The 25,105-nt window shown below is 32.6% G+C and overlaps 2 protein-coding genes and 1 pseudogene across 5 annotated transcripts; 1 reads left to right on the forward strand and 2 right to left on the reverse strand.

Moving 5' to 3' along the window:
- Positions 1–239: 239 nt before the first annotated feature.
- Positions 240–7,376, reverse strand: LOC146940504 (disease resistance protein RPV1-like). 2 transcript variants are annotated; one of them, XR_015032037.1, is made up of 6 exons: positions 6,465–7,376; positions 5,076–6,174; positions 4,639–4,950; positions 2,993–4,359; positions 2,739–2,821; positions 240–1,832 (listed from the first exon to the last, which is right to left on the reverse strand). XR_015032037.1 is itself a non-coding variant. In XM_085754199.1 (5 exons), the coding sequence occupies exons 1-4, from the start codon at positions 6,974–6,976 to the stop codon at positions 3,025–3,027; spliced, it is 3,258 nt and encodes a 1,085-aa protein (XP_085610325.1). In that variant the 5' UTR covers positions 6,977–7,376; the 3' UTR covers positions 2,562–2,821; positions 2,993–3,024. The 2 variants fall into 2 exon arrangements, 1 of the variants encoding a protein (XP_085610325.1); XM_085754199.1 differs by lacking the exon at positions 240–1,832 and having other exon boundaries at positions 2,562–2,821.
- A 1,342-nt stretch (positions 7,377–8,718) lies between these two features.
- On the reverse strand, positions 8,719–20,738 carry LOC146940505 (disease resistance protein RPV1-like). Of its 2 annotated transcripts, none has more exons than XM_085754202.1 (4): positions 20,468–20,738; positions 10,127–10,729; positions 9,521–9,928; positions 8,719–9,300 (listed from the first exon to the last, which is right to left on the reverse strand). In XM_085754202.1, exons 2-4 carry the CDS (start codon positions 10,699–10,701, stop codon positions 9,192–9,194), a joined length of 1,092 nt encoding a protein of 363 aa, XP_085610328.1. In that variant the 5' UTR covers positions 10,702–10,729; positions 20,468–20,738; the 3' UTR covers positions 8,719–9,191. The 2 variants fall into 2 exon arrangements, with proteins under 2 accessions (XP_085610328.1, XP_085610327.1); XM_085754201.1 differs by having other exon boundaries at positions 10,127–10,719; positions 20,468–20,736.
- Positions 17,832–24,841, forward strand: LOC146940506 (linamarin synthase 1 pseudogene; annotated as a pseudogene). Its single transcript, XR_015030019.1, has 3 exons — positions 17,832–18,047; positions 20,976–21,345; positions 22,629–24,841. The product of XR_015030019.1 is annotated as a linamarin synthase 1 pseudogene (transcript).
- The last annotated feature ends 264 nt before the right edge of the window (positions 24,842–25,105 follow it).

The raw sequence follows: 25,105 nt of genomic DNA on the forward strand, positions 1-25,105 counted from the left end.
GTATATAAAAAAAGAATAGTACATTATTATAATCTGAAATAGCAAGCAAGTGTTTCGTGGAATGTTACAGGAAGTTTCGTTCGCCATAATAGTGGTTAATAATTAATTACTAATAAATTGCTTTTCTACGCACAATAAGTTTCTTTTTGTAAATTCTCCGTTGTGCAAAGCGTTTCCTTGACCTCTTCAACAAGTAATCGTTTTTTGTTTATAGTAACAACAACAATGGAGTCTTTGAATTAACATTTTAAATTAATAATGTATATTGCTAATCATTCATAATAATTGTACTGATCGGCTCATTAGATCAAAATGGCCTTTTTTTTTTTCTCTCTCTCTTTTTAGTTTAGCCTGCGACAAAGTATGTGTGGCTCACGATAATCTACTTAGAATAGTCATAAAGTAAGGTACAATTTCTTGTATTTATTTTAAGTATTAAGCATCAACAAGTTTAAAAAATAAAGCATTGTAATACTTCTTAGTTTATACCAATCTAAATGGACACAAGACAAAAATTAGGTGTCGGGCATCATAAAGTAAGAAAATTGTATATGTATGATGAATGAAAATGGACACAAGACAAAATTAGGTATCACCCGTCATAAAGTAAGAAAATTATACAAAACTCTGAATTTGACAACCAAAGGGAGAGAAAAGAAACTTTGACCCGCGTGAGATTAGTATGAATCCATGACAATAATAAGACTTCATAAATAAGTAGAAAAAAGGTACTGATATATTTCAAAGTTGTTACTACGATTAATACTAGAATAGAAACGTCTTGTAAATAGTACCTTGACAATTTCAGTAGTATAAACATGTAATATTCTTTGGTTTTTGGACCTTTTAATAAAAAATATTTTTGCCCTTGAAGAACTTTTTTAAAGGATAATACGGTTCCTTGCAGAACTGTGTATGATAAAAGTATACCGGTATAAACTTACTCAAAAAATAAGCTTACCAGTATCATGAACTAAGTTTTTTATTTGAACATAACAGAAAACTAATAGTTTTTTTTTTTTTATTCCTATTAACCTTGAAGTTATTCAAGCATATCTTACACATTTGAAATTGTGATCTCTTAATCGCACAAGAAAATAAAATCCCATAAAAGTTGAGCTATTTTATTGTGAGCTGAAGAGCCTAACTTACTATGAATCATGGACATGGACTCTGACACGGACACCTGACACGACACTGACACGGACACGTCGACACCGTTAATGTAAAAAATATAGGACACCGACACCGTTACATATATGTTAATTTATTTAAAGACGATCTAAAATGAAAAGTACATATATAAACATCTAACTTGAGCAATTTATGTCATTAGAAAAAGTTCTACAACAAGATATCATAGTATTTGACCTTTATTTATTCATCTACCGTCAAAAAAGCTAAAAATGATATAATCAACTATAATGTTTAACCCCTAATTGATCAACATTTGTCAAAAGATATGTAACTTTTGTATCTATGGTGTGCGGAAGCAAGAGAGAAAAAAATTGTTTTAGATATTTGTCTGGGATGTTTGACATGGCTCGTATGAGTGTTATAGGTGTCAGACACCAATCGTAGGTGTGTCGAAGTAAAGAAAAAAAAAACAATTATTTAGGACACCGGTTTGATACGTGTCGTACGGGTGTGATAGGAGTATCGGACACCGATGCGTGTCGGACACCGCAACACGCGTAGCCCTAGAGGTGTCCGTGCTTCATAGATTAACTTATGAGAATATCCATCAATGAGAGCTACGATGTTGTCTTATCCTTTTGCTTGAGAAACAATAGACGTTTTGACTGTTCCAGTAGGTGTTTTCAACAAAAAACCTGTCCAATGTGTTGTTTCAACACAATGTTATTGCACTTTAATAAATCACAAGTATATTTCAAAGAATCAATTTATTTATTTGAAGGATTAATTTTAATTTTAATTTTTACAAAATAAGGGTTTAATTGCACTTTTATTTTAGCAGTTTTGGCACCCTAATATTTTTTTTCTCTTTTGTAACTATAGTTTGTGCCGAGTTGAAATTATTTATTGACGTCGTAACACCAAACTCTCCTAGCTAGTGTAACTGTTTTAATTTTTAAAATGAAAAGGTCCAAAAATCAGTTTGAAGATGAATGAAATTCCTAATTAGGATTTCAGTAGTATAACCATGTATTTTTCTTTGTTTTTTTTTTAACTTTTAATAAAAATTATTATCTTCTTTTAAAAAAAAATTAAAAATTATTCTTGCCTTTGAAGAACTTCTATTTGAAAATTAATGTTAGTTCAACTTTTTGCCAGGCTGAATACTCAAGTGCAAAGGTTGATATGGTTCATTGCATAAATGTGTATGATAAAACATACTTTAATGATACAAGTGTTATTATGAGGATAGGTGTACATCAAGGCATGAGTTGGGCATATATAACCAAAAGAAGGCAAGATAAGAGGGCATGAAATGTGTGATGCAATATCTTTACTATCTCTTCTTGAGTCTATGCTTCTTTTTCTATCTTCTTTTAATTTGGTCGACAGTTAATTAAAAAGGTATTAATGCCAAAATATCACAAATTGCAACATCATAATGCATAGTGAATAAGAACTGAATAAAATTAGGAAGATTTCTACAATGGTAAAGATTATTAACAGTTGCACTTTCACACTGAAATGATGAATTTATTGCAAGCGTGCAACGTTATATTACTAATCCACGGCAACAAGGGATATTGATAGATGATAGTTACCATGTTGTCTTGACGTTTGGCTTGAGAAACAAGAGAAATAGAAGTTTTGACTGTTCTAGCAGTAGCATGCTTCAACAAAATACCTGTCCAATATGTTGTTTCAACACAATGTTATTACACTTTATTTGACATGATTTTTTAGAATACATCACGAGTATTTTTTGTAAGAATTAATTTCTTCATTCGATGGATTAAATACTTTTTAAAAAATAAAATAGATAGCAAACTTAAAATTAGAGGGTGAAGATCCATACCAATTTTGAACGTTCATGCAAAGATTTATTATTCAAGTCCTCCTCCTCTTCAGCCCGAACCTAACTTCCAAGTCGTGTTCAAGGAAGAATCCACAATCCGTTCCGACTTCAGCTCCGATTTCTCGGTGCTGTAGCCCATCAGAGACTTGAACAATGGGTTGTAATTCAACACTTTCAGATTCCAAGCTATATACAGGGAGGACCCCACAACCCTTTATCCCAACAGTTGACCATTCTTCCTCCTCGTTAGCACGACACATGAATTCACATGAAATACTGCAATGATCACCTTCACTTTCATAGTCCAGCCTTTTAAAACACCATATTTCTGTAAAGCAGCTTAACAATACATGGTCTTCAGTTAACATCTCAGCGCTAACCACTTGATCCCAATTGAAGATTATTTTTCCCTTTTGAAAACAATCACAGCAAACAGATTCGTAATAATCACCATATCTCCCGGAAAGAATGATGCAAAATATCAAAGCGGACAACTTACATTTGGGATCAAGAGGAATGACTATTGAAGACTCTCTAGTAAGAAAACCAAACTTATCCGGAACATGGTCTCCTGGAAGGAAAGTGAAACCAAAATTATTATCAAGAATTCTATCCCCTTCGTTGTCGATGGTGTGGAGTTTGTGTAATATGTTCTCAAGCATTGGTCGTTGAATGGAATCAATGTCCAGATCAGTGCAGTTAATGGCTCTCAACTCTGTCAAGGATGCAGGAAGCTTTGGTAGGGACTTAAGTTTCCTGCATTCATCTAAATTAAGGACTGCCAACTTTGAATTGTTTTGAATGTTTTCAGGGAGAGCCTCTAAGTTGGAACACTCACTCAAATTTAGTTCTCTTAAACATGGCAGTCGATCAAGGATTAACCACAAATTTGATGTATTGATCTGCGGGCATCCTACAAGTTCCAGATCCATAAGATCATTTGATAACTTGCTCCCAACAATGTTAAGCTTCTTACATCTACTTAGACTGAGACAACTTGGACGAATTTGTTCGCTGCTCTTACAAAACATAAATGACCAACATTCAAGTTTAAAGGTTTGTATTAAGGACAACTCCTCCATTTTCTCTGACATCATTGAAAATTCCACGAGAGATGAGCAATCAGTGAGATCGAGTCGTCGGAGAGATTTGGAAGAAATGTTGGTTTTCAGGCTTTCAATATTTTTGCATCCTTTTAAAACTAGAGCTTCAAGCTTGGGGGCAGTGAGAATGGATGGATGGAGCTGAATCAAGCTCTCACAAAAACTAAGAAGTACCACTTGTAGTTTTGGGGCCCTAGATAAGTCTGGGATCTCAATAAGGTCTTTAGAGTAATCGAGGTTAATCGTCGTCAAATTGTCAAGCTTCTGTAGCAAGAAAGAAACATCACATTGTTTAGAGACCATTAAAATCAATTCGTAGTCATGCATGAGTCTTCACTAAAAGAGAATCTAAACATAATTAACCATATGTAGAACAGAGGGAATTAACCTAGCTGTGGCGCGACTGTGTTGTGTGAGTTGACACAATAGTATGCAAACTTTAAGTTTGAGGGGATTCAAATTGAATAAAAATATTGTCATTGGTATACACCCGATGTGGCTTCTCCCTTAAGTGTATATCCAAAGACAATAATTAAGTTGTACCTGAATTCCATCCCAGAGCTTTTTTAGCTTGCTGCCGCGCATTTCAAGTCGTACAAGCCTTTCAGCACAAAAGGTTGATGGCAAGGACTCGAGTGGAAATTCAACCCAATAAAGGTGTCTCAATTGATCAGATAACCACTCAAGACCTTGGAGGAAGTGCACATTGTAGTGTTTTCCCTCATCTGGCAGCTGCATTTTATTGAATATATGAAGACATCTTAAGTTGGTCATGCTTTTAAAGGAATCAGAGCTCAAGTATAGATCTCTAATTTCTGAAATGTCGAATATGATAACTTCAACAACTTCGGTTCCCTAAAAAACAAATTTAGAATAATAATAATTAGCAAAGTTTGTCATACAGATTTATCTTGCTTATATTTCATAATCAAATATACACACGCACTTTTATATAGAATTAATTGAAACCATCTCCTTACCTTTTTATATTTCAATGCATCACAAACTTCCACGGGATCCCACAATCGACTTCTACTTCCAGGGTTTTTAGGAGATTCTTGCTTAACAATCTCTCGTCCCATTTCTACTAACAAATCATGCATATCTATAAGATTACAAATTCTAAATACTATGAGAGCCTTATTTGAAAGGACTTCAATCCCACTTTCAGCAAAGAAATTGCAAGCATCCGATAGAGTTGTTATGAATTCTCGGTCTACGTATTTTCCCAAAAAGAAGAAGCATGCTATGTCTAAAAATATATCCTGCTGAGTACAATCTAAACCATCAAAACTTAATTTTAACACATCATGAATTCTTCGATTGGGTATCTTTTTGAGCTTTTCCAGTTCACTTTCCCACACTTGTTTGCTTTTGGTACAAAAATTTGTACCTAAGACTTTTAAACCCAGGGGATTGCCTCCGCAATAGCCAATTGCTCTTTTTGATAGATCTCCATACCCAATTTTGGGATATTTTTCTCTGAAAGCCTCCAAACAGAATACCTCAAGAGATTCATCTTTGTTCAATCCCTTGACCTCATATATTGCACATTCATTAAATTGGCTACATACCTGCTTATCTCTAGTTGTGACAATGACTCTACTACCTGGTCCCAAGCAATTATTAACTATGTTAAGATTTTCTGCTTGCTCTAAAGTTGCCACATCATCCAACACAATTAAACTTTTTTTACATGCAAGTCTTCTCATGGGAATTGGGGTTTCTAGATTAGGTGCATCAGGACGAAGCTCCAACAATTCAGAAAAAAGTTTATTACGTACACCTTTGAGTCCGCATCTGGTTGATTCTTCGCTTACATTTTCGAGTAAACAATGATGATCAAATTGGGAACACAGTTTGGAATATAAATGTTTCGCTAGAGTGGTCTTCCCAATGCCGCCCATGCCCCATAATCCTAGGCCTCTAACATCATTTAACCCAATTTTCAGTAACGATTTAACCTCTTCATACTTTTCCTCAATTCCAACAAGTTGCTTATTAACTTCAAATGGGTGTCTCAGATTCAATTTTTTCAAAACATCTTTGACAATGTCTTTAATGAAGACGGATTCATTCCTACCATAGGAAGAAGAGGAATCTTGGTCAACATTCTTGTTGTGCATATATTAATTACATAAAATTTATGATCAAGATTGTAGAATAAGAAAGGAACATAAATTATTTCAAAAAAGTGATAAATCAAAGACAGAGAGAAGATAATGAATGTTTTAAACTTCTATTTTATTCATATATAGAATTAACAAATAGAAAACAAAAGGTGAACATGATTTGAAGTAGTTGTTTATATTAAAACTTTGGAAAGAGAGTCATGACATGAATAAATATGTATAGTTCATTTTATTTACCTGTAATTTTGAGAGTCCCACCCAGCTAGATTGGCTGCTTCAGTTAGAGCATCTTTCCATTTCTTCAACATTTCTTTGTTCTGCTTCAGGTCTTGTGCATGTTTTACAAAGGCTTGCTCGTAAATCCCATTCTGATTCCTCACATGTGATGGATCTATTTCGTAGAAAATCGGTATCACAATTTGTCCCTGATCTTTCTTGCATTCTAGAATCTTGACGAGTTCATTCAAGCACCATTTTGAAGAAGCATAGTCTTTTGAGAAGATGACGATAGATGCAGACGAATCTTCAATAGCTTTGATCAGTGCTGACGAGATCTCGTCTCCTTTTTCAAGCTCATTGTCATCTATAAATGTTATAACTTTCTTGCTCAGAGCTTCATAAAGATGGCTTGTGAACTTTCTACGAGTATCCTCACCACGAAAGCTAATAAAAACGTCAAACTCTTTTGGAGTCACCACCCTCGCAAACGAAGAAGAAGAAGAAGAACCAATACTTAGTTGCATGGCCATTGTAAGTAATGCCTTGCAGTAATCACAACCTTACACTCAAAAAAACAAAAACCGGAGATGAAAAGTAAGAATTAGATGACAAGAAAATGATTTGGAAAAATAACAAAAATAAGAAAGATGAAAGTGATGTTATTATAATAACAAACAAAGTTGATGACTTATATAGCAATTCAAGTTGAAATTATGGATGTGCTCATTTCATACATAGTGCTTTGGTCGATTGCTATATAGTATTATATATAGCATATCAAAGTCACATAAATTAAAATCTGAAATAGCAAGTGCTATTTCGTTCGCCATATATCATGATCAACATTTTTTATGCACTGTTTGCAAGTCTTCTCTCTAGTTTAAAGTGTCCTTTCAGCAGCACTGCGGTTCTTATATCCCATTGTCGCACACTTGTCATCTCTTTGGCAACGCGTTTCCTTTCGCACCGATTGCTAAACACATTTCATAACTTGATTGGGTTGGTGTGGGGACTGCACCGTTACGAATGTAGTTTTTCTTTACCAACACCATTACGATGTAGTTAGTTAATCAACAATATAAGGATTGTTACCATAAATATTCATATACTTGTCAAAAGAAAAAAAAAACATAAATATTCATATAAGAGAATTAATATGATAAAATTTAAAAAATTTATGACTATTTTTAAAATATTAATACAAATATAGTGCTTGTATTAAATTTTTTTTTTTAAAGTGTTTAAAATGAAATATATTACCACAATAGGTGTCCACCAGCACAAATAGTGTTTAGGAAGACATCAAAAATCCAGGATACAATTCCAACATAAAAAAATAGAAAAAGCAAGAGCCTAACAAAGAGCTAAAATAAAAATTAAGTTACAGCAATAAGACACATCAAAGGGTTTTGCTTCCAGACATTGTACTGAAAATCGAAGGAAACAAACTTCGATTTATATGTATATATTGTTATTTTATACGTAAAACACAGTTAAATATTTGCACCACACTATTTGCAGATTTTATGTATTTATATATGCGGAAACAAATTTTTATGTTCCAATTTGATAAAATTTTGAAACAAACTTTACTTATTTTATTCGATGATACCAACAATATAACAAATATAATATCTTAAAAAAAAACAAATATAATATTTTTTTTAATGACACCAACAAAATAACATTTTTATAGTGATGACTTATTATGGAAAGTGTACCAAAATTCGTACAAATAATAAAGAGATAAGTGAGTTTGTGTCCACATGAATTGTTAATTTCTACTCTACAATTCCACAATTAATTAGTACTTAATTATATGTAAAATTGGGGGGAGTTTGCATAGTATTTGGTTTCGGAATTAAAGCAAACCAAGACTAAATTTATAACATTTTTTTAATGATACCAACAAAATAACGTTTTATAATCCTTCTTCTTCGCCTCCTTGTATGTTGTCTTTTGCGCATCTATTGGGTTTTCACCCAGCTCCTCCACCTGAAGTTCACAACCTCCAACATGTCTTTGAGATCCAAATTAAAAGAACCTTCATTTGTTAGTGCAATCTTTCGTAGTTCATTCTATTGAGCATGAAAAGACTTCCAAGAAAATTATTTGAAGTTGTTGTCATGATTGCACATCTTCTTGTAACGGCCGAACCGAGCTCACGATACCAATTGTTGGAACATACAATATACTTTGTAATTTGAGATAGAAAACAAGAAAGATTTTGGATATGCTTTCTACTATATATTGAAATAAATGAGAATGGATTGCAACAACACAGAGATGTAGAGAAGATTATTTATATAAACTATGTAAGTCCTACGTTGGTTACAAACTCTAGCAGCACAAAACAACTACTACCAAACATAACTATTAACTACATTTAACAAACCTGAATTAACTAACTTTCAACAGAATATAGCAGAAGTAATCTACTTAGTTTAGTAACATTTATACACAAAATATTCACATTAAAAATACTACCTTTTTTTTTAACATATGTAAAATATCTCAATGAGACTATATATATAGTAAGACTACTGGATAATGAAATAAAAGGCCTTAAGATTAAAGATCCAACTAAACGACAAATAAAACAAAAGTTTAAATATTATAAATCCTACATATAACTTAAACTTCTAAATTATCTTTTTAATTCTAATTGCATGCTCAATCAATACGTGCCATCTAGTTGTTGGCAAACAATGAAACAAAGTCCACAATTTATGTATGGTTAATCAGCTAGCTATACTCAGCCATATCTAAGGGCTTGAAATATTTGCCATCAATAATATAAGTTCCAATGCTGCGCCGCACTGCCCACACATCTTCTTGCTTTTTTGAAACAATTCTGCATATATAAGTGTAATATATAATTAATTACATCATTGCAATTTTATTCATTTGATGATGCTCAAAACAAAGATTGAATTTCACATCATTTTTTGTCTAAAGATTAATTAATTGGATATACTTTTAGATTTTACCAAATCAATTAGTTGCTACTGCTAGTGTGTGTAAAATTTGAAAGAAAAAAAAATGATGAAAAATTAAGAGATGAGGAAAAATACCTTCCAACATCACCACGTTTGTACAAGCCAAAATTGGGGCAATAAACCGAATTAGCTGCAGTTTTGACCATCTTTGGAGCTTCAATGATAATAATGGGAGACCCTTTATCCAACTTTGAACGTTTTTCTTGCAACTCTTTTGGTTCACGTGACCTCAGCAAATCAACTGGAATATTTGGTATCTGTTGTGGAACATTGATTTTGGTGCCGACCTTCAAATATGGCTTGGTGGTAGAGCAAGAAATGGACAAATTAGACATAGCTTTTCCTACACTGTTTATAACTTTATCAGCTAGCGTGACCTTCAGTGACGATTTCTCTTCATACTTTTTCTCAATTTCAACAAGTTTTGTATTAACTTTTTTAGAAACATCTTTGACGATGAGCTGAATGAAGTGAGATTCAATCCTATCATATGAATGAGGGGGAAAGAAGGTTAACATTCTTGTCGTGCAGATAGTAATCAAATAAAATTTATGGTCAACATAGTAGAGCAAGAAGAACAAGGAAATATTTCAAAAAGAATGATAATCCGAAAACATAGTGAAGATAATGATAAGCCATGACATGAATATATACATTGGGTATATAATTTATTTTACTTGCCTGCAATTTCGATAGTCCCAACCAGCTAAGTTGGCTGCTTCACAAAGAGCGCCTTTCCATTTTTGCAACTTGTCTTTACTGTGCTCTAAATCTTGCTCCCGTTTTATAAAATCTTGCCCAGTTAGAGCATCTTTCCTTTTGTGCAAGTTGCTTCTACTATGTTGCAAATCTTGTTCGTGTTTTATAAAAGCTTCCCCAAAACTCCCAATCTGATATTTCACTTCTGATGGATTTATTCCGTAGAAAACAGGTATCACAATTTGCCCCAACTCTTTTTTGCATTCTAGAATTTTGACGAGTTCATTCAAGCACCATTTTGAAGAAGCATAGTCTTTTGAAAAGATGACTATAGATGTGTATGACTCCTCAATGGCTTTGTTTAGTGATGATGATATCTCATCTCCTTTTTCAAGATCACTGTCGTCCATAAATGTTATAACCTTCTTGCTCAGAGCATCGTAGAGATGGCCTGTGAAGTTTCTGCGAGTGTCCTCACCACGAAAACTAATAAAAACGTCATATTTTTTCGGAGGCACCACAATAGAAGAAGCTTCAACATTTTGCAGCATAGCCATTATGTTAAACTTCAAGTGCTGCACTTAACTAATCACAATGTTAAACTCAAATAAATTATGTTTAAACTTGTAAAGGAAAAAAAAATGGGAAATAGAGTTTAAATCAGTAAAATAATTGTGCGTTTGCATACCTCCACTGATTTTTGTTCGATAGTTAAATGTCCTCGTTTGTTTTTGGAAGATATCAAAAAATCAATGAATCTAACTTTTTTTTTTGGTACATAATAAATCTAACTTATTAGTAAATATGAGAATATATGTATAGGTGCCACATCACTTAGTAGAGTTGATGTGGCACATTGTTAGGATACAGCTGTCTGTGCTGATGTGGCACTTAGTTGATTACAGCTGTCAGTTAGTTAGAGGACACTGTTAGGATTGTTAACAGTTCCTATTAGCTATATAAACTAAAACTCAATGTAATGTGATTCATTCAATACAATACACAAAGAGATTAAATAATGATAATCACTGAACTATGATTTTCAATATGGTATCAGTATCCTTCACGATCCTTTGGGCGTGAACCTTCCGCTTCATTTCGTTCTTCGTTCTCGCACGTGTGATTCAAGCTTCAACAAGCTTCATCCATGGCGGCGGTTACATCACCTAACCGTGAATCTAAACCAGATTCCTCTGAAATTTCAGTTCCTCTACCTTCTACAACCAAAGATTCGACACGATCGGGTCTTACGCACTCGCTCACGATCAAATTGGATGAGAAGAACTACCTTCTCTGGCAACAACAAGTTAATGGCGTTATCCTTGCACACAACCTTCATCGTTTCATCCTAAATCCGAAAATTCCTCTTCAATTTGATTCTGATGAAGATCGCGCCTCTAACAAACTTTCCGATGAGTATCGCAAGTGGCTTACTCAAGATCAGATGTTGTTTACGTGGTTACTGTCTACTCTTTCTGATGGAATCTTGCCTCGTGTTCTTGGATGCAAGCATGCGTTTCAGGTATGGGACAAAATTCACAAATTTTTTCATTCGTTCATGAAAGCTAGGGCGCGACAATTACGATCTGAGCTCAAGAACACCAAGAAATTGGCACGCTCCATAACTGAGTACCTTATGCGTATCAAATCCATCGTCGATTCCCTCACCGCTATCGGTGATGTCGTTTCCGAGCAGGAACACATCGATGCTATTCTCGAGGGACTTCCAGAAGAATTCAATGCTTTTGTGCTTATGATCTATAGTCGTCTTGATTCTCCCTCGATTGAGGACGTTGAAGGAATTCTCATGATGCAAGAAGCGCAATTTGAGAAATTTCGTCAGGAATTGACCAATCCTAGTGTATCTGCAAACCTTGTTCAAGCTGATCAGGTTCCTCCTTCGTCCAATCCTACTGCGTCTAATTCTGATGTTGGCACTGAGTATTACAACTCTGGTAGGGGACGCGGACGCGGACGCGGCCGTGGGCGTGGTCGCGGTATAGGAAGAGGCTCTATGCCTTCAAATCGTATTCAATGTCAGATTTGTGCCAAATCAGGTCATAATGATGTTGAGTGTTGGTACAGGTATGATTCTTCTGCTAACCCTAATTCACACCCTCAACAGCCTCTTCCTTTTGGCTACTCGCAGAGAAACTCAGGCTTTCACCCTCCCACTCGACCCATGGCTCATCTTGCTATGCAACCTTATATGCCTTATACCTCTGATTTTGCATCTTCCTCTTACTCTGAGGCGCCTTGGTACCCTGATTCTGGTGCGTCTCATCATCTCACTTTTAATCAGCACAACCTTTCTCACAGTGTGCCTTACAATGGTCATGAGCAGGTGCTAATGGGTAATGGTCAAGGTGTGTCCATTGCTTCCTTGGGTCACTCTACTTTTTGCTCTCCCTCTAATCCTAATGTGCATTTGTCTCTTAAAGATTTATTGCATGTGCCTAACATTTCTAAAAACTTAGTTTCTGTTAGCAAATTTGCACAAGACAATAATGTCATATTTGAATTTCATCCTTATACTTGTTATGTTAAATCACAGGGCTCTAATCAAGTGCTTCTTGAGGGCTCTGTGGGTGCTGATGGCTTGTACCAGTTCAAGCCCTTCAAGTTTCTTTACTCTGTTGTGCCTCAGTCCAATTTGTCTGTTTCAAATTTTCATTCTTTTTTTTTCAAATAATTCTGCACCTTTGCAATGTAATAATAGTACATCTGTTTTTCCTACTGTTAATACTTTTCAGAAATGGCACTATAGGCTAGGCCATTCTCATGCACATGCTGTCAAAACTGTGCTTAAACATTGTAATATTCCATTTTCCAATAAAGACTCTATTGATTTCTGTTCAGCTTGTGCTATTGGTAAATCTCATAGATTACATGCACCTAGTTCTAGTACTTCCTATGTGTCTCCTTTTGAAGTTATACATTGTGACCTTTGGGGCCCTGCACCTTTTCCCTCTACATATGGGTACAATTACTACATCACTTTTGTTGACACCTTTACCAAATACACCTGGATTTATTTCTTAAAATCTAAGTCAGATGCTTTAGCTGCTTTTAAACAATTCTATGCTCTTATCCAAAATCAATTTCAAATTCCTGTTAAAGCTATTCAGTCTGACTGGGGTGGGGAGTTTAGACCCTTTACTGCCCTACTTAACTCTATGGGTATCACACATCGCCTTACCTGTCCACACACATCCCACCAAAATGGCACCGTTGAACGTAAGCATAGACAAATTGTTGAAATGGGCTTAACTATTTTATCTCATGCTTCAATTCCTCTTAAGTATTGGGATCATAGTTTTACACAAGCTGTTTATCTAATAAATAAGCTTCCCTCCAGTGCACTTCCTCAATTTACATCCCCTCATCAAGCGCTTTTCCACACTGTCCCTGACTATAGCCAAATTAAGACCTTTGGCTGTTCTTGTTTTCCTCACCTGAGACCCTACAATAGACACAAATTACAAGCCAGGTCTAGCAAGTGTGTATACTTAGGTGTCTCCCCTTATCATAAAGGCCACAAATGTCTTTCATCTGATGGCAGGATCTATATCTCAAAAGATGTGCTATTTAATGAAATAGAGTTTCCTTACCCATCTTTATTTGTTCAATCAATACCCACTCACACTCCTACACCCAGTTATCCTGCCACTATACCTATGTGTGCACCTTCCCTTAACCCTATTCCACCAATCTCTCCCACTCCCCCTATATCACCTCCCACTTCTCCCATTAATGCCAATCCTGACAACTCACCTTCACCCAATGTATCTTCAGAGTCACCTCAACCTGTTGATACTCCATCCACTGATTCCACCTCTGCCCCACAAAACTCTTCTCCACAAATACCCCATGTTATATCTAACCATAACAATCACTCTATGATTACTAGGGGCAAAACTGGAAAACTTAAACCCAGGGTGTTTCTCTCTATCATGGAACCTAAATCTGTTCACCATGCTTTATCTGATCCTAATTGGTTACAAGCTATGAAATCTGAGTACAAAGCTCTAATTGACAATAATACATGGCAGCTTGTTCCTCTCCCTCCGCATAAACGTGCTATTGGTTGTAAGTGGGTCTTTAGGGTCAAAGAAAATCCTGATGGCTCTCTAAATAAATACAAAGCCAGGCTGGTAGCTAAAGGTTTCCACCAATCTGCTGGTTTTGATTTTACAGAAACTTTCTCACCTGTGATTAAACCTATCACCATCAGAATTGTTCTTACTTTAGCATTAACAAACAAGTGGCCAATCCAACAAATTGATGTCAATAATGCCTTTCTTAATGGCAACTTGCAAGAAGAAGTTTATATGTCCCAACCTCCTGGTTTTGAGAACACTGATAAGTCCTTGGTGTGCAAGCTTTCTAAGTCTCTATATGGTTTGAAGCAGGCCCCTAGAGCCTGGTATGAGAGACTCACAACTGCGCTTATTCAGTTTGGGTTCTCTAAGAGCAAATGTGATCCCTCTCTCCTGATTTACTCTCATAATGGAGCCTGTTTATATGTGTTGATATATGTGGATGATATTCTAATCACATGGAACGCTTCTACTCTCATCTCTGATCTAATTCAGAAACTTGATTATTTTTTAGGGATAGAGGTGCATTATCTTCCTAATGGGGCTGTTCTGCTAAATCAGGCCAAGTATGTCCATGACCTTTTGTGTAAAGCTAATATGAATGAAGCTAAAGGTATTGGCTCTCCTATGGTCAGTAGCTGCCGGTTAAGCAAGTATGGGACTGACACTCTTTCTGAGCCTACTCTATACAGATCTATAGTGGGAGGACTGCAATATGCCACCTTAACTAGACCGGATATTGCCTATAGTGTCAACAAGGTGTCTCAATTCATGGCATGTCCTCTTGAAACTCACTGGAAGGCAGTAAAGCGTATTCTCCGGTACCTTAAAGGTTCTATGTCTCATGGCCTACTCTTTCAGCCAGCTTCTTCTGGTCCTCCCTACTCTCTGCGAGCCTACAGTGATGCAGATTGGGCCACTGACCAGGATGACAGAAAATCTACTTCTGGCTCATGCATTTATTTTGGCCCCAACCTTATATCTTGGCATTCTAAGAAGCAGCAATTAGTTGCTCGTTCCAGCACTGAGTCAGAATATCGTAGCATGGCTCATACTACAGCAGATATATTATGGATTCAGTCTCTTTTAACTGAATTAAAGGTTGCTTTTCATACTCCTACCCTTCTTTGTGATAACCTCAGTGCGGTTGCACTGGCTCATGATCCAATCCTGCACAATCGTACCAAGCATATTGAATTGGATATCCACTTTGTTCGTGAAAAAGTCTTGGCCAAGCAACTCATTGTCCTTCATGTCCCTGCTCATGAACAGCTTGCCGATCCTCTGACCAAGCCTTTGGCTCCCTCCTGTTATGCTACTATTCGGACAAAACTCAAGGTGTTTCCTCTTCAGCAAACCCCTTAAGTTTGTGGGGGGGATATGAGAATATATGTATAGGTGCCACATCACTTAGTAGAGTTGATGTGGCACGTTGTTAGGATACAGCTGTCTGTGCTGATGTGGCACTTAGTTGATTACAGCTGTCAGTTAGTTAGAGGACACTGTTAGGATTGTTAACAGTTCCTATTAGCTATATAAACTAAAACTCAATGTAATGTGATTCATTCAATACAATACACAAAGAGATTAAATAATGATAATCACTGAACTATGATTTTCAATAGTAAATGATAAACATTTGTCTCGTATATAAATTTTATAATAAATTATAATTATGAATGACAAATATTAGTCTCATATCTTGAATTACACCCCCTCCCCTCAAAGATGCTTGAATTACACCCCCCTCCCCTCTTATGTTAAAATATACACTCTCCTCCTTTGAAAAATAAAATTTATACTCCACTCCCTTATAAGATGGTTGAACTACTACCCCCTCCCTTAATAATTAAATATGTACTACACTTTAATCTATTTTAACATAAATAAATATTTATATGATATATATTAATTTTGAACCATCATTAAAGAAAAATTAATTCATTTCTTTATAATTTAAATGTCAATGATAATTAAATTTAAATATTTTACCATTGATTTGATAATTTAGAGTATAAAATTAACTTTTAAATAACCATGTTTTATTGTCTTTAGTAATTTTTCACATATTTTAATTTTATTTTGGGTTGTTTCATATTTTATAATAGGGTTTAAAACTACATGTTAATGAAATTGTGAATAAAAAATAGTGAAAAATATGTATTCAATTTTTTATTATATTAAAACAGACACGCAATACTATTTTTTTTGGAAGCGTGTTAGATTATTATTATTTTTCCAGATTACTAGAAATAAAAAATAAATATTGAGGGAGTAAAGTGTAGGTTTTAACATAAGGAGGAAGGGAAATGTAATTCAAGCTTCTCTTAGGGGAGGAAAGTGGAAAATTTTCTAATATGTTTTGAATAAGAGGGGAGGGGAGTGTATATTTTAACATAAGAGGGGAGGGGAGTGTAATTCAAACATCTTTGAGGGGAGAGAAGTGTAATTTACTCTTTTTTATTTATGAGTTACAAATATGTCTCATGTTTTTTCATATTTATCGATGATAAATACTTATTTTAATTTTTTTTATTTATCAATGACAAACATTTCTCTAGTATTTTTCACATAAGAGTCAAATAAAATTGAGTCAAAGTGAGTGAAAAAATGAAAGAAAGAGTTAAAAAAAAAAAAAAAAGTTCAGAAAAGAGAGAAAATGAGAGAGAGATAAAGATAATAATTTTTTTCAAAAAATATAAATAAAAATAGTGAACCGTGAAAAATAAAATGAAGGCTTAATTAATGATTTGGTCCCTTAAGTTATTTGTTGGTTACATTTTAGTCCCATAAGTTATTAACATTACATTTTGGTCCCTTAACTTATAGTCCGTTAGCCTAATAAATCCTTTCCGCTAAATTGGGTAAAAATCTGTTAATCTTCATCCCTTTCATCGTTAAATCCAGAATTTCAACAAAATTCACCACCTTCATCAACTCTATTCATCAGCTTCATTGTAAAATCCAAAAACTTCATCACATCCCTTCAACACCAAACTCAAAAAAAATCAAAAAAAAAAAAACCCCCAATGAACTCTTATAATTCAATTAAAGGCCTGTTTGGTTTGGCTTCTGAGAAGCAATTTTAGCCCAAAATCAATTCTCTACAGTGCCAAAAGCAATTCTAGCCAAAAACAACGTGTTTGGTTCAGCTTTTCAGAATTGTTTTTATCCTCCAAAAGCAATTCTCCATGAAGCTACAAATCCTAGCTTCTAGCTTTTCTAGAATCAATTTTCCTTGAACAACGTGTATAAGTTTGTATATTTTATTATTACAACATGTTATTTTACTTTATTGCCCTTTATCAATTCTCATTCTTTATCAATTCTCCTTTAGCTATGTCTATTTTAGTAATTATACATTCAAAAGCAATTCTACATAATTGCATCCAAACATAAATCATTTTGTTTAATCAATTCTACATAATTGTATCCAAACATAAATCAATTCTCTCAGAATCAATTCTGTCAGAATCAATTCTATCAGAATCAATTCTCTCAAAATCAATTATATTCAAAGCTGAACCAAACGGGCACTAAAACTTCAATGTTCAATTTTCCCCAAATTCAAAACCATATTTATCAAACTTCAAATCATCTTCATGGATTCACATTCATACTTCATGTGGGTTACATTTCCCAGTTACGGTAACAACCTCATCACTTTTACCCCAATTCTTCAGTCTCTCGTCTACCCCAATTCATTACTTCATTTACTTATAACAAGTCCAACAATAACAACCCCATCTCTTTTCATTTATAGCACAATAAAAACAACAACAATAACAACAAATCTTCCAACTTAAAAGCCAAAGAAATATTTGGAGCTGAAAGCTTTATCTTTGGGGAAAATTTTAATTACTGGATTTAATGATGAAGATGAATGGGTGATGAATTTTGGGTTTTGATGATGAAGAGTGATGAATTCTGGGTTCAATGATGAAGATTAACGGTTTTTTATAAAATTTAATGGAAAGGATTTATTTGACTAACAGATTACAAGTTAAGGGATCAAAACGTAATGTTAATAACTTATGTGACCAAAATGTAACCAACAAATAACTTAAGGGACCAAATCATTAATTAAGCCTAAAATGAAATTGGAGACTAGAGATGAGAGAAAGAGAATATGTGAGTGGCGTGTGAGAGAAAGAAAGAAAAAAAAAAGGAGGGAGAGGGAGAAAAAAATAGCGACTATAATTGAAATAAGATAAGGTTATTTATGGTTTTTAGATAAAAATTGGAAATTGAACTCTTGTTTAGTTATTATGATGAAATTATGCTTAATTTTTGCTTAATTTCTCTTTCATAGTTGCAATCTCCATTTATTTTTATAAATTAAGAGGATCTCAAGTGCTCCTCAAATGCTTCCAATGCTAACCGGTGGTCATTCACTCTCTAAGGCTTCAACTACATGTAACGGATGGAGCTCGACATTGATGACACACTGCTCCGTAGCAGCTCTCATTCAAGCAAAACCAATTGCTTGAAACCAATCCTATAAAAAAAAGTCTCCTTTACAGCAAATGCAAGGTACACATTATTTACCAAATTTTTACCTCATTCGTTGCTCTCCTACCGACTTAGGCACTGTTTGGTAAGGCCACATAACTAGCTTATAGCTTATAAGCTCGTTTGACAAAATAAGTTTTGTTTGGTAACATTTTTTACAACGAGCTTATAGCTTATTTCACGAATTTCCATGAGCTTATAAGCTATTTTTCAGAAGCTACTTCAAGTAGCGTTTGAGCTTATAGCTTATAGCGTCTCACTTTTAATTCCAGTTTTACCCTTATGTTTTTATTTAAAGTCCACTTTTATCCTTTTAACTCAAACTAAAATAGTTATGAAATAATTATCAGTTGCGCTTCCGTCTTTTTTTTCTTTTGAGAAAATGCCTTCCATAGTTTTTTTTATAGAGTACGTTTCGATTTTTTTTTTCCTATAAGAATGTTACTTTCATTTTTTTTAAAGCTAAATATTACTTTCGTTGTTAAGTCTTATTACGTAACTTCCTTCAAAAAAAAGTCTTATTACGTAACTATAACAATTCAGTATAATAAAATTACTCAAGATAATATTATGTAACTATGCATTGTTGGTAAATATTTAATAATAATAATAATAATAATAATAATAATAATAATAATAATAATAATAATAATAATAATAATAATAATAATAATAATAATAATAATAATAATAATAATAATAATAATAATAATAATAATAATAATAATAATAATAATAATAATAATAATAATAATAATAATAATAATAATAATAATAATAATAATAATAATAATAATAATAATAATAATAATAATAATAATAATAATAATAATAATAATAATAATAATAATAATAATAATAATAATAATAATAATAATAATAATAATAATAATAATAATAATAATAATAATAATAATAATAATAATAATAATAATAATAATAATAATAATAATAATAATAATAATAATAATAATAATAATAATAATAATAATAATAATAATAATAATAATAATAATAATAATAATAATAATAATAATAATAATAATAATAATAATAATAATAATAATAATAATAATAATAATAATAATAATAATAATAATAATAATAATAATAATAATAATAATAATAATAATAATAATAATAATAATAATAATAATAATAATAATAATAATAATAATAATCATCATCATCATCATAGCAGCTTATCAGCTAAAAGCTATCAGCTAGCTTGTCAGTTATCCGCTAATTTTACCAAACAGAACCTTAAATATCAGATTCTTTGCAGGTACCCTTCTACCAGCATCTTGACGATTACTGTTCGACTAAGGTTATCATTGTGATCACTCATGATCAATACATAATTTTGTTTTTAGTGGTGCAGTAAAAAAAAAAAAAAAACCTATAGTCTCTTTCATTTGAACCTGCACTCATGGGATGTAGGGTGTAGATTTATGTTTTTAACCATCAGTAAAAGAACAAGATGAAAAATAAGAAGTGACAAGGGGTTAAATTAAAAATGGGGGAAATGAAGACAGTCCCGATTAACCCAACTTATTAATTGTAATAATAAGATAAGATAAGAAAAAGTGATAACAAATATGAGATGAGAAAAAGACTCTACATAGATTCTTCACTGGACAGACAGTAACTGTAATAAAAGAAAGGAATAATATAAAGAAGAAGAACAGAAGAAAAGGTAAAGCTAAATTACCTCTGCTCTGCGAGACTGAATGATGGATGTGGGCAGTTCAAAGTCAATAAATTAGCCAAGAGTTTAGACTATGGATGTTGGCATTTAGTAATGCTTTTGGTCGAGTACTATATATGGAACAGTAGTGTGTGTGTATATATATATATATAGGGTCTTGCTAGAAGCCACCCTTTGAAGGTGTCTTTTAGCAAGCCACATCTCAAGGTGTGATATCCACTTTTTAGTTATAACTTTGCTAAAAGACACCTTCATAAAAATTAGTTGGTGTCTTTTAACAAGTGTCAATAGGATAACTTGTTAAAAGACACCTTCATAAAAGGTGTTTTCTAGCAAAACCCATATATATATATATATATATATAGGTTTTGTTACAAGCCACCCTTTGGTGGTATCTTTTAACAAGTCACACCTTAAGGTGTGATTTTCACTTTTTAGTTATAACTTTGCTAAAAGACACTTTCATAAAAGTAAGTTGGTGTCTTTTCGCAAATACTCATAGAGTAACTTGATAAAAGACACCTTCATAAAAGGTGTGTGTGTGTGTGTATATATATATATACCTGATTTTCAATTTGAGACCATACCTGATGGTTTACCAGAATCAGATAAAGATGCAACACAAGATATTCCAATGTTGTGTGATTCAACTAGGAAAAATTGTTATGCTCCTTTCAAAGAGCTCGTGATTAAGCTCAACACTTCATCACCTCATATTCCAGTTACTTGTATAATTGCTGATGGCAATTATGACTTTGCTGGAAGAGTGGGTAAGGATTTGGGCATTCGAGAGATACAACTATGGACAGCTTCTACTTATGGGTTTGTGGGATATTTGCAATTCGAGGAGCTTGTCAACAGAGGAATTCTTCCATTCAAAGGTAAATTAAACCGATCTTTTTCTCTATGTTTCATAACGAGCCATCGTAGTTTTGTAAAATCTAAATTTTGTAACTTCAATTAACTCGTGATGAAATTAGTATATGCTTACTTCATATTATTATAATAAAAAAAACCACTTTTTAGATACATTATATAATATAGATCAAAATAATTTTTTTGTTTATAATAGTGATTATAAGAAGTATTCTGTCGATCTGTACGTTAGATTCATGCTTAACGTACAATCTTTAATTCTATATCATTTTATAATTCAATTATTTTAAATTTACTTTAAATTTGAAATTATTTTTTCTAAAGAGTATTGGTCGAATGTTTTTATACATTCATAATATTCATGGTCATTGAGTCACATGGTCGAAAATTCAATAACATGACCCTTGTATTAAATGCGTCAAATTTTGACGGATGCCAATCATGGACCCTAGACACAGTTGTCACTTGCCAAGGACCAACAAAAATGTAGTGGGCACGGTACATGTCTCCATCAGAGAGAGAGAGAGAGAAAAGTAGCTACTAGCGTGCCTTGACTAACTCTAATTCTAAACCAAGAAAAGTAGCTAAACTAATGTTAGCAAACTTCTCCATCGGATGAATCATAACGTTACTTCAGATAAGTATTAAACCAATGAAAATGACATTAGCACCGAGGCATATTCTAATCGTTAACGCGATATGTGCACTGTTTAGGTATTTTTTTATTTTTTTTTACAAGAGAGGGCAAAGCCCAACTGATATTTTTTTTTTTTACTATATTACATAAAGATAAATGATGACATATTAGATGTTGTTAGATTTATTTTGATGAATATTTTTAAAATATCAAATTTTTAATGCGATATGAATATTTAGGTAATCTACCTTTATTTCTTTATTTTAGAATACCTTAATTAGCTCATAGAAAAAAAAAATATATTACTATTTTTGGAACTTGATATGGTAAGTTTTTAAATCCGTCCACATAATCCAGTTTCGTCTGTTAGACCTAATTTCTGTTATGTACATTTTCATTATCAAAACAACAAAATTTACAATTTACCTTTGTTTATATTGATTTTAATTTGCATACACTGTCAGCGTGGATAGTTTTTAAAGTGTAAATTAATTATAATTGTTAAATCATTGAAAATGTTTGATTTTTATCATAATCACTTCTAAATCCAGACACATGATCGATTGTAGACATTGTTTCGTTTATAAAAAAAAAATTATTTCATAAATCATATTGTGAAACTTGAGTAACTTACTTTTGTAAAATTATTAGATGAAAATTTTGTTGCCGATGGCACCTTGGATACAAGTTTAGATTGGATCTCTGGAATAAAAGATATCAGATTGAAGACCTTCCAAGCTTCATTAGAATCACTGATCTAAATGATATTATGTTTGATTTCTTTTGTGTTGAGCCACAAAATTGCGTGAGATCATCGGCAATCATCATTAACACATTTGAAGAATTAGAAGGTGAAGCCCTTGACACCCTTAGGGCTAAAAGCCCTAACATATATAGCATTGGCCCACTTCACATGCTTGGTAGGCATTTTCATGAGAAAGAAAACGGTTTTGCAGCAAGTGGTTCAAGTTTTTGGAAAAATGACTCAGAATGCATAAAATGGTTGAGTAAATGGGAACCTTGCTCAGTACTATATATTAATTATGGAAGTATAACTGTTATGACAGATCATCACTTGAAAGAATTTGCTTGGGGAATAGCAAATAGTAAGTTACCGTTTTTATGGATAATGAGGCCAGATATAGTAATGGGTGAAGAAACTTCAACTTTGCCACAAGATTTTCTAGATGAGGTTAAGGATAGAGGATACATAACTAGTTGGTGCATGCAAGACCAAGTTCTTGCTCATCCATCAGTTGGAGGGTTCCTAACTCATTGTGGTTGGAATTCTACACTTGAAGCAATTTCTTCAGGTCTGCCTACTATTTGTTGGCCTTTCTTTGCTGAGCAACAAACAAATTGTAGGTATTTATGCAACACTTGGAAAATAGGGATGGAAATTAACTATGATGTGAAAAGGGAAGAGATAACCAAACTTGTTGTGAAAATGATGGAAGGAGAAAAAGGAAAAGAGATGAGACAAAATTGCTTGGAGTGGAAGAAGAAAGCTACAGATGCTACTAATGTGGGAGGATCATCATACAATAATTTCTATAATTTAATTAAAGAGCTTCTTCATCACAATGCTATTTGAGTTATATTATAATCGGTCTAAAATGAAATGTATATTGTTCTTTTACTTTTAGTTAAAAGGGTTAAATATGTTTTTGGTCCCTATAAATATGTCAACTTTTCGTTTTAGTCCCTCTAAAATTTTCCTTCAACTTTTAGTCCCTATAAAATTTTCTATCACTACTTTTGGTCCCTATTTTTAATTTAATTTTTGTATTTTTTAATGAAATTGTGCAGAAATGTGTAGAATATTCTAAAAAAAATTCCTAAAAAAAATTAGAATTTTTTAACAAAACACAAATTAAATATGAATTTTTAACCGTAAAATATATAAAAATTCATATTAAATTCATGTTTTGTTAAAAAATGGGTTAATTATGTTTTTAGTCCCTATAAAATAGCGACCTTGTAAGTTTAGTCCTTACTTAATTTTAATAGCATTTTTAGTCCCTAATTTTGTTTTTCTGCACTGAGTATTAGTCCCTACTCAATTCAAATTTGTTTAATTTATGCTTAAACTCTTAAATTTTTGAACAATTTTTTGCAGACATGTTTAGAACATTACTAAAAGATCCTCCGCAAAAAATTATCGCAAAATTTGATTTCTACATCCAGATTTTATTACTTTTTATCTTTAACTTTTGTCGTTTTAAAAAATTCATATTTAATTCATTTCATGTCAGAAAATTCTAAATGTTAGTAAACGAACCTTTCATAGTGTTTTAATCTTGTCTCAAAAAAATCGTTCAAAAATTTAAGAGTTTAAGGATAATTAATCAAACTTTGTTTTAGCAGGGACTAAAATTATAAGTAATTTTTTTTATAGGGACTAAAAATGCTATTAAAATTAAGTAGGGACTAAACTTACAAGGTCGCTATTTTATAGGGACTAGAAACATAATTAACCCTTAAAAAATTCTAAATTTTTTTGGGAGTGATTCTTATAATATTTTGAATTTTTCTGGAAAATTTTATTAAAAAATATGAATTCTACATATGAGTTTACTTTAAAACAGGGACCAAAAATAAAGATTGAAAATTTTATAGGGACTAAAAGTTGAAGGAAAATTTTAGAGGGACTAAAACGAAAAGTTGACATATTTATAGGGACCAAAAACATATTTAACCCTAGTTAAAATAATTCTTACTTGATCACCATCAATCAATGTCATGTTGACTATTCTGAATTTGGAGTTATCTTGCATTAGTGCAAAGAGAGTTTGTGCCTTTTTTTTTTTTCTTCATAATTTTCAACTGTATGGACAGGAAAATATTGTGGTTCTTGTTGACAAGGACAATTGTTACTAATGTTGCTTCATTTATCTTTGATTATGTTCCTTTGGATTGCTCATTTGATTGATTTGGATATGTAATAGATTTGTTTTGGTAAAAAAAAAAAAATTACCTGAAATTTATATTTTTATATATCAATGATTACTTACACATGAATAGAAGACAAATAGACAACAGGCTGCGCCGCAATTTCATTTTAGTTGACAAAACTATGTAGATGGTCAATAGTCTCTGGTGCTAGGTTGCTGAAAGTGTCAAAAATA

The sequence above is a fragment of the Medicago sativa genome, chromosome 3, assembly GCF_051527215.1.
Source record: "Medicago sativa cultivar Bolivia chromosome 3, Bolivia_mono, whole genome shotgun sequence".
Taxonomy (NCBI): Eukaryota; Viridiplantae; Streptophyta; class Magnoliopsida; order Fabales; family Fabaceae; genus Medicago; species Medicago sativa.

Bases quoted from the DNA above. Each gene is read 5' to 3' on its own strand.
- LOC146940504 (XM_085754199.1), bottom strand. From the start codon at position 6,976: ATGGCCATGCAACTAAGTATTGGTTCTTCTTCTTCTTCTTCGTTTGCG. The intron at 4,951-5,075 runs GTAAGGAGATGG...TTTGTTTTTTAG, and splicing joins ATGCATTGAAATATAAAAAG to GGAACCGAAGTTGTTGAAGT. The intron at 4,360-4,638 runs GTACAACTTAAT...TTCTTGCTACAG, and splicing joins AGCTCTGGGATGGAATTCAG to AAGCTTGACAATTTGACGAC.
- LOC146940505 (XM_085754202.1), bottom strand. From the start codon at position 10,701: ATGGCTATGCTGCAAAATGTTGAAGCTTCTTCTATTGTGGTGCCTCCG. The intron at 9,929-10,126 runs GCAAGTAAAATA...TTCATATGATAG, and splicing joins TGGGACTATCGAAATTGCAG to GATTGAATCTCACTTCATTC. The intron at 9,301-9,520 runs GTATTTTTCCTC...TTATATATGCAG, and splicing joins AAACGTGGTGATGTTGGAAG to AATTGTTTCAAAAAAGCAAG.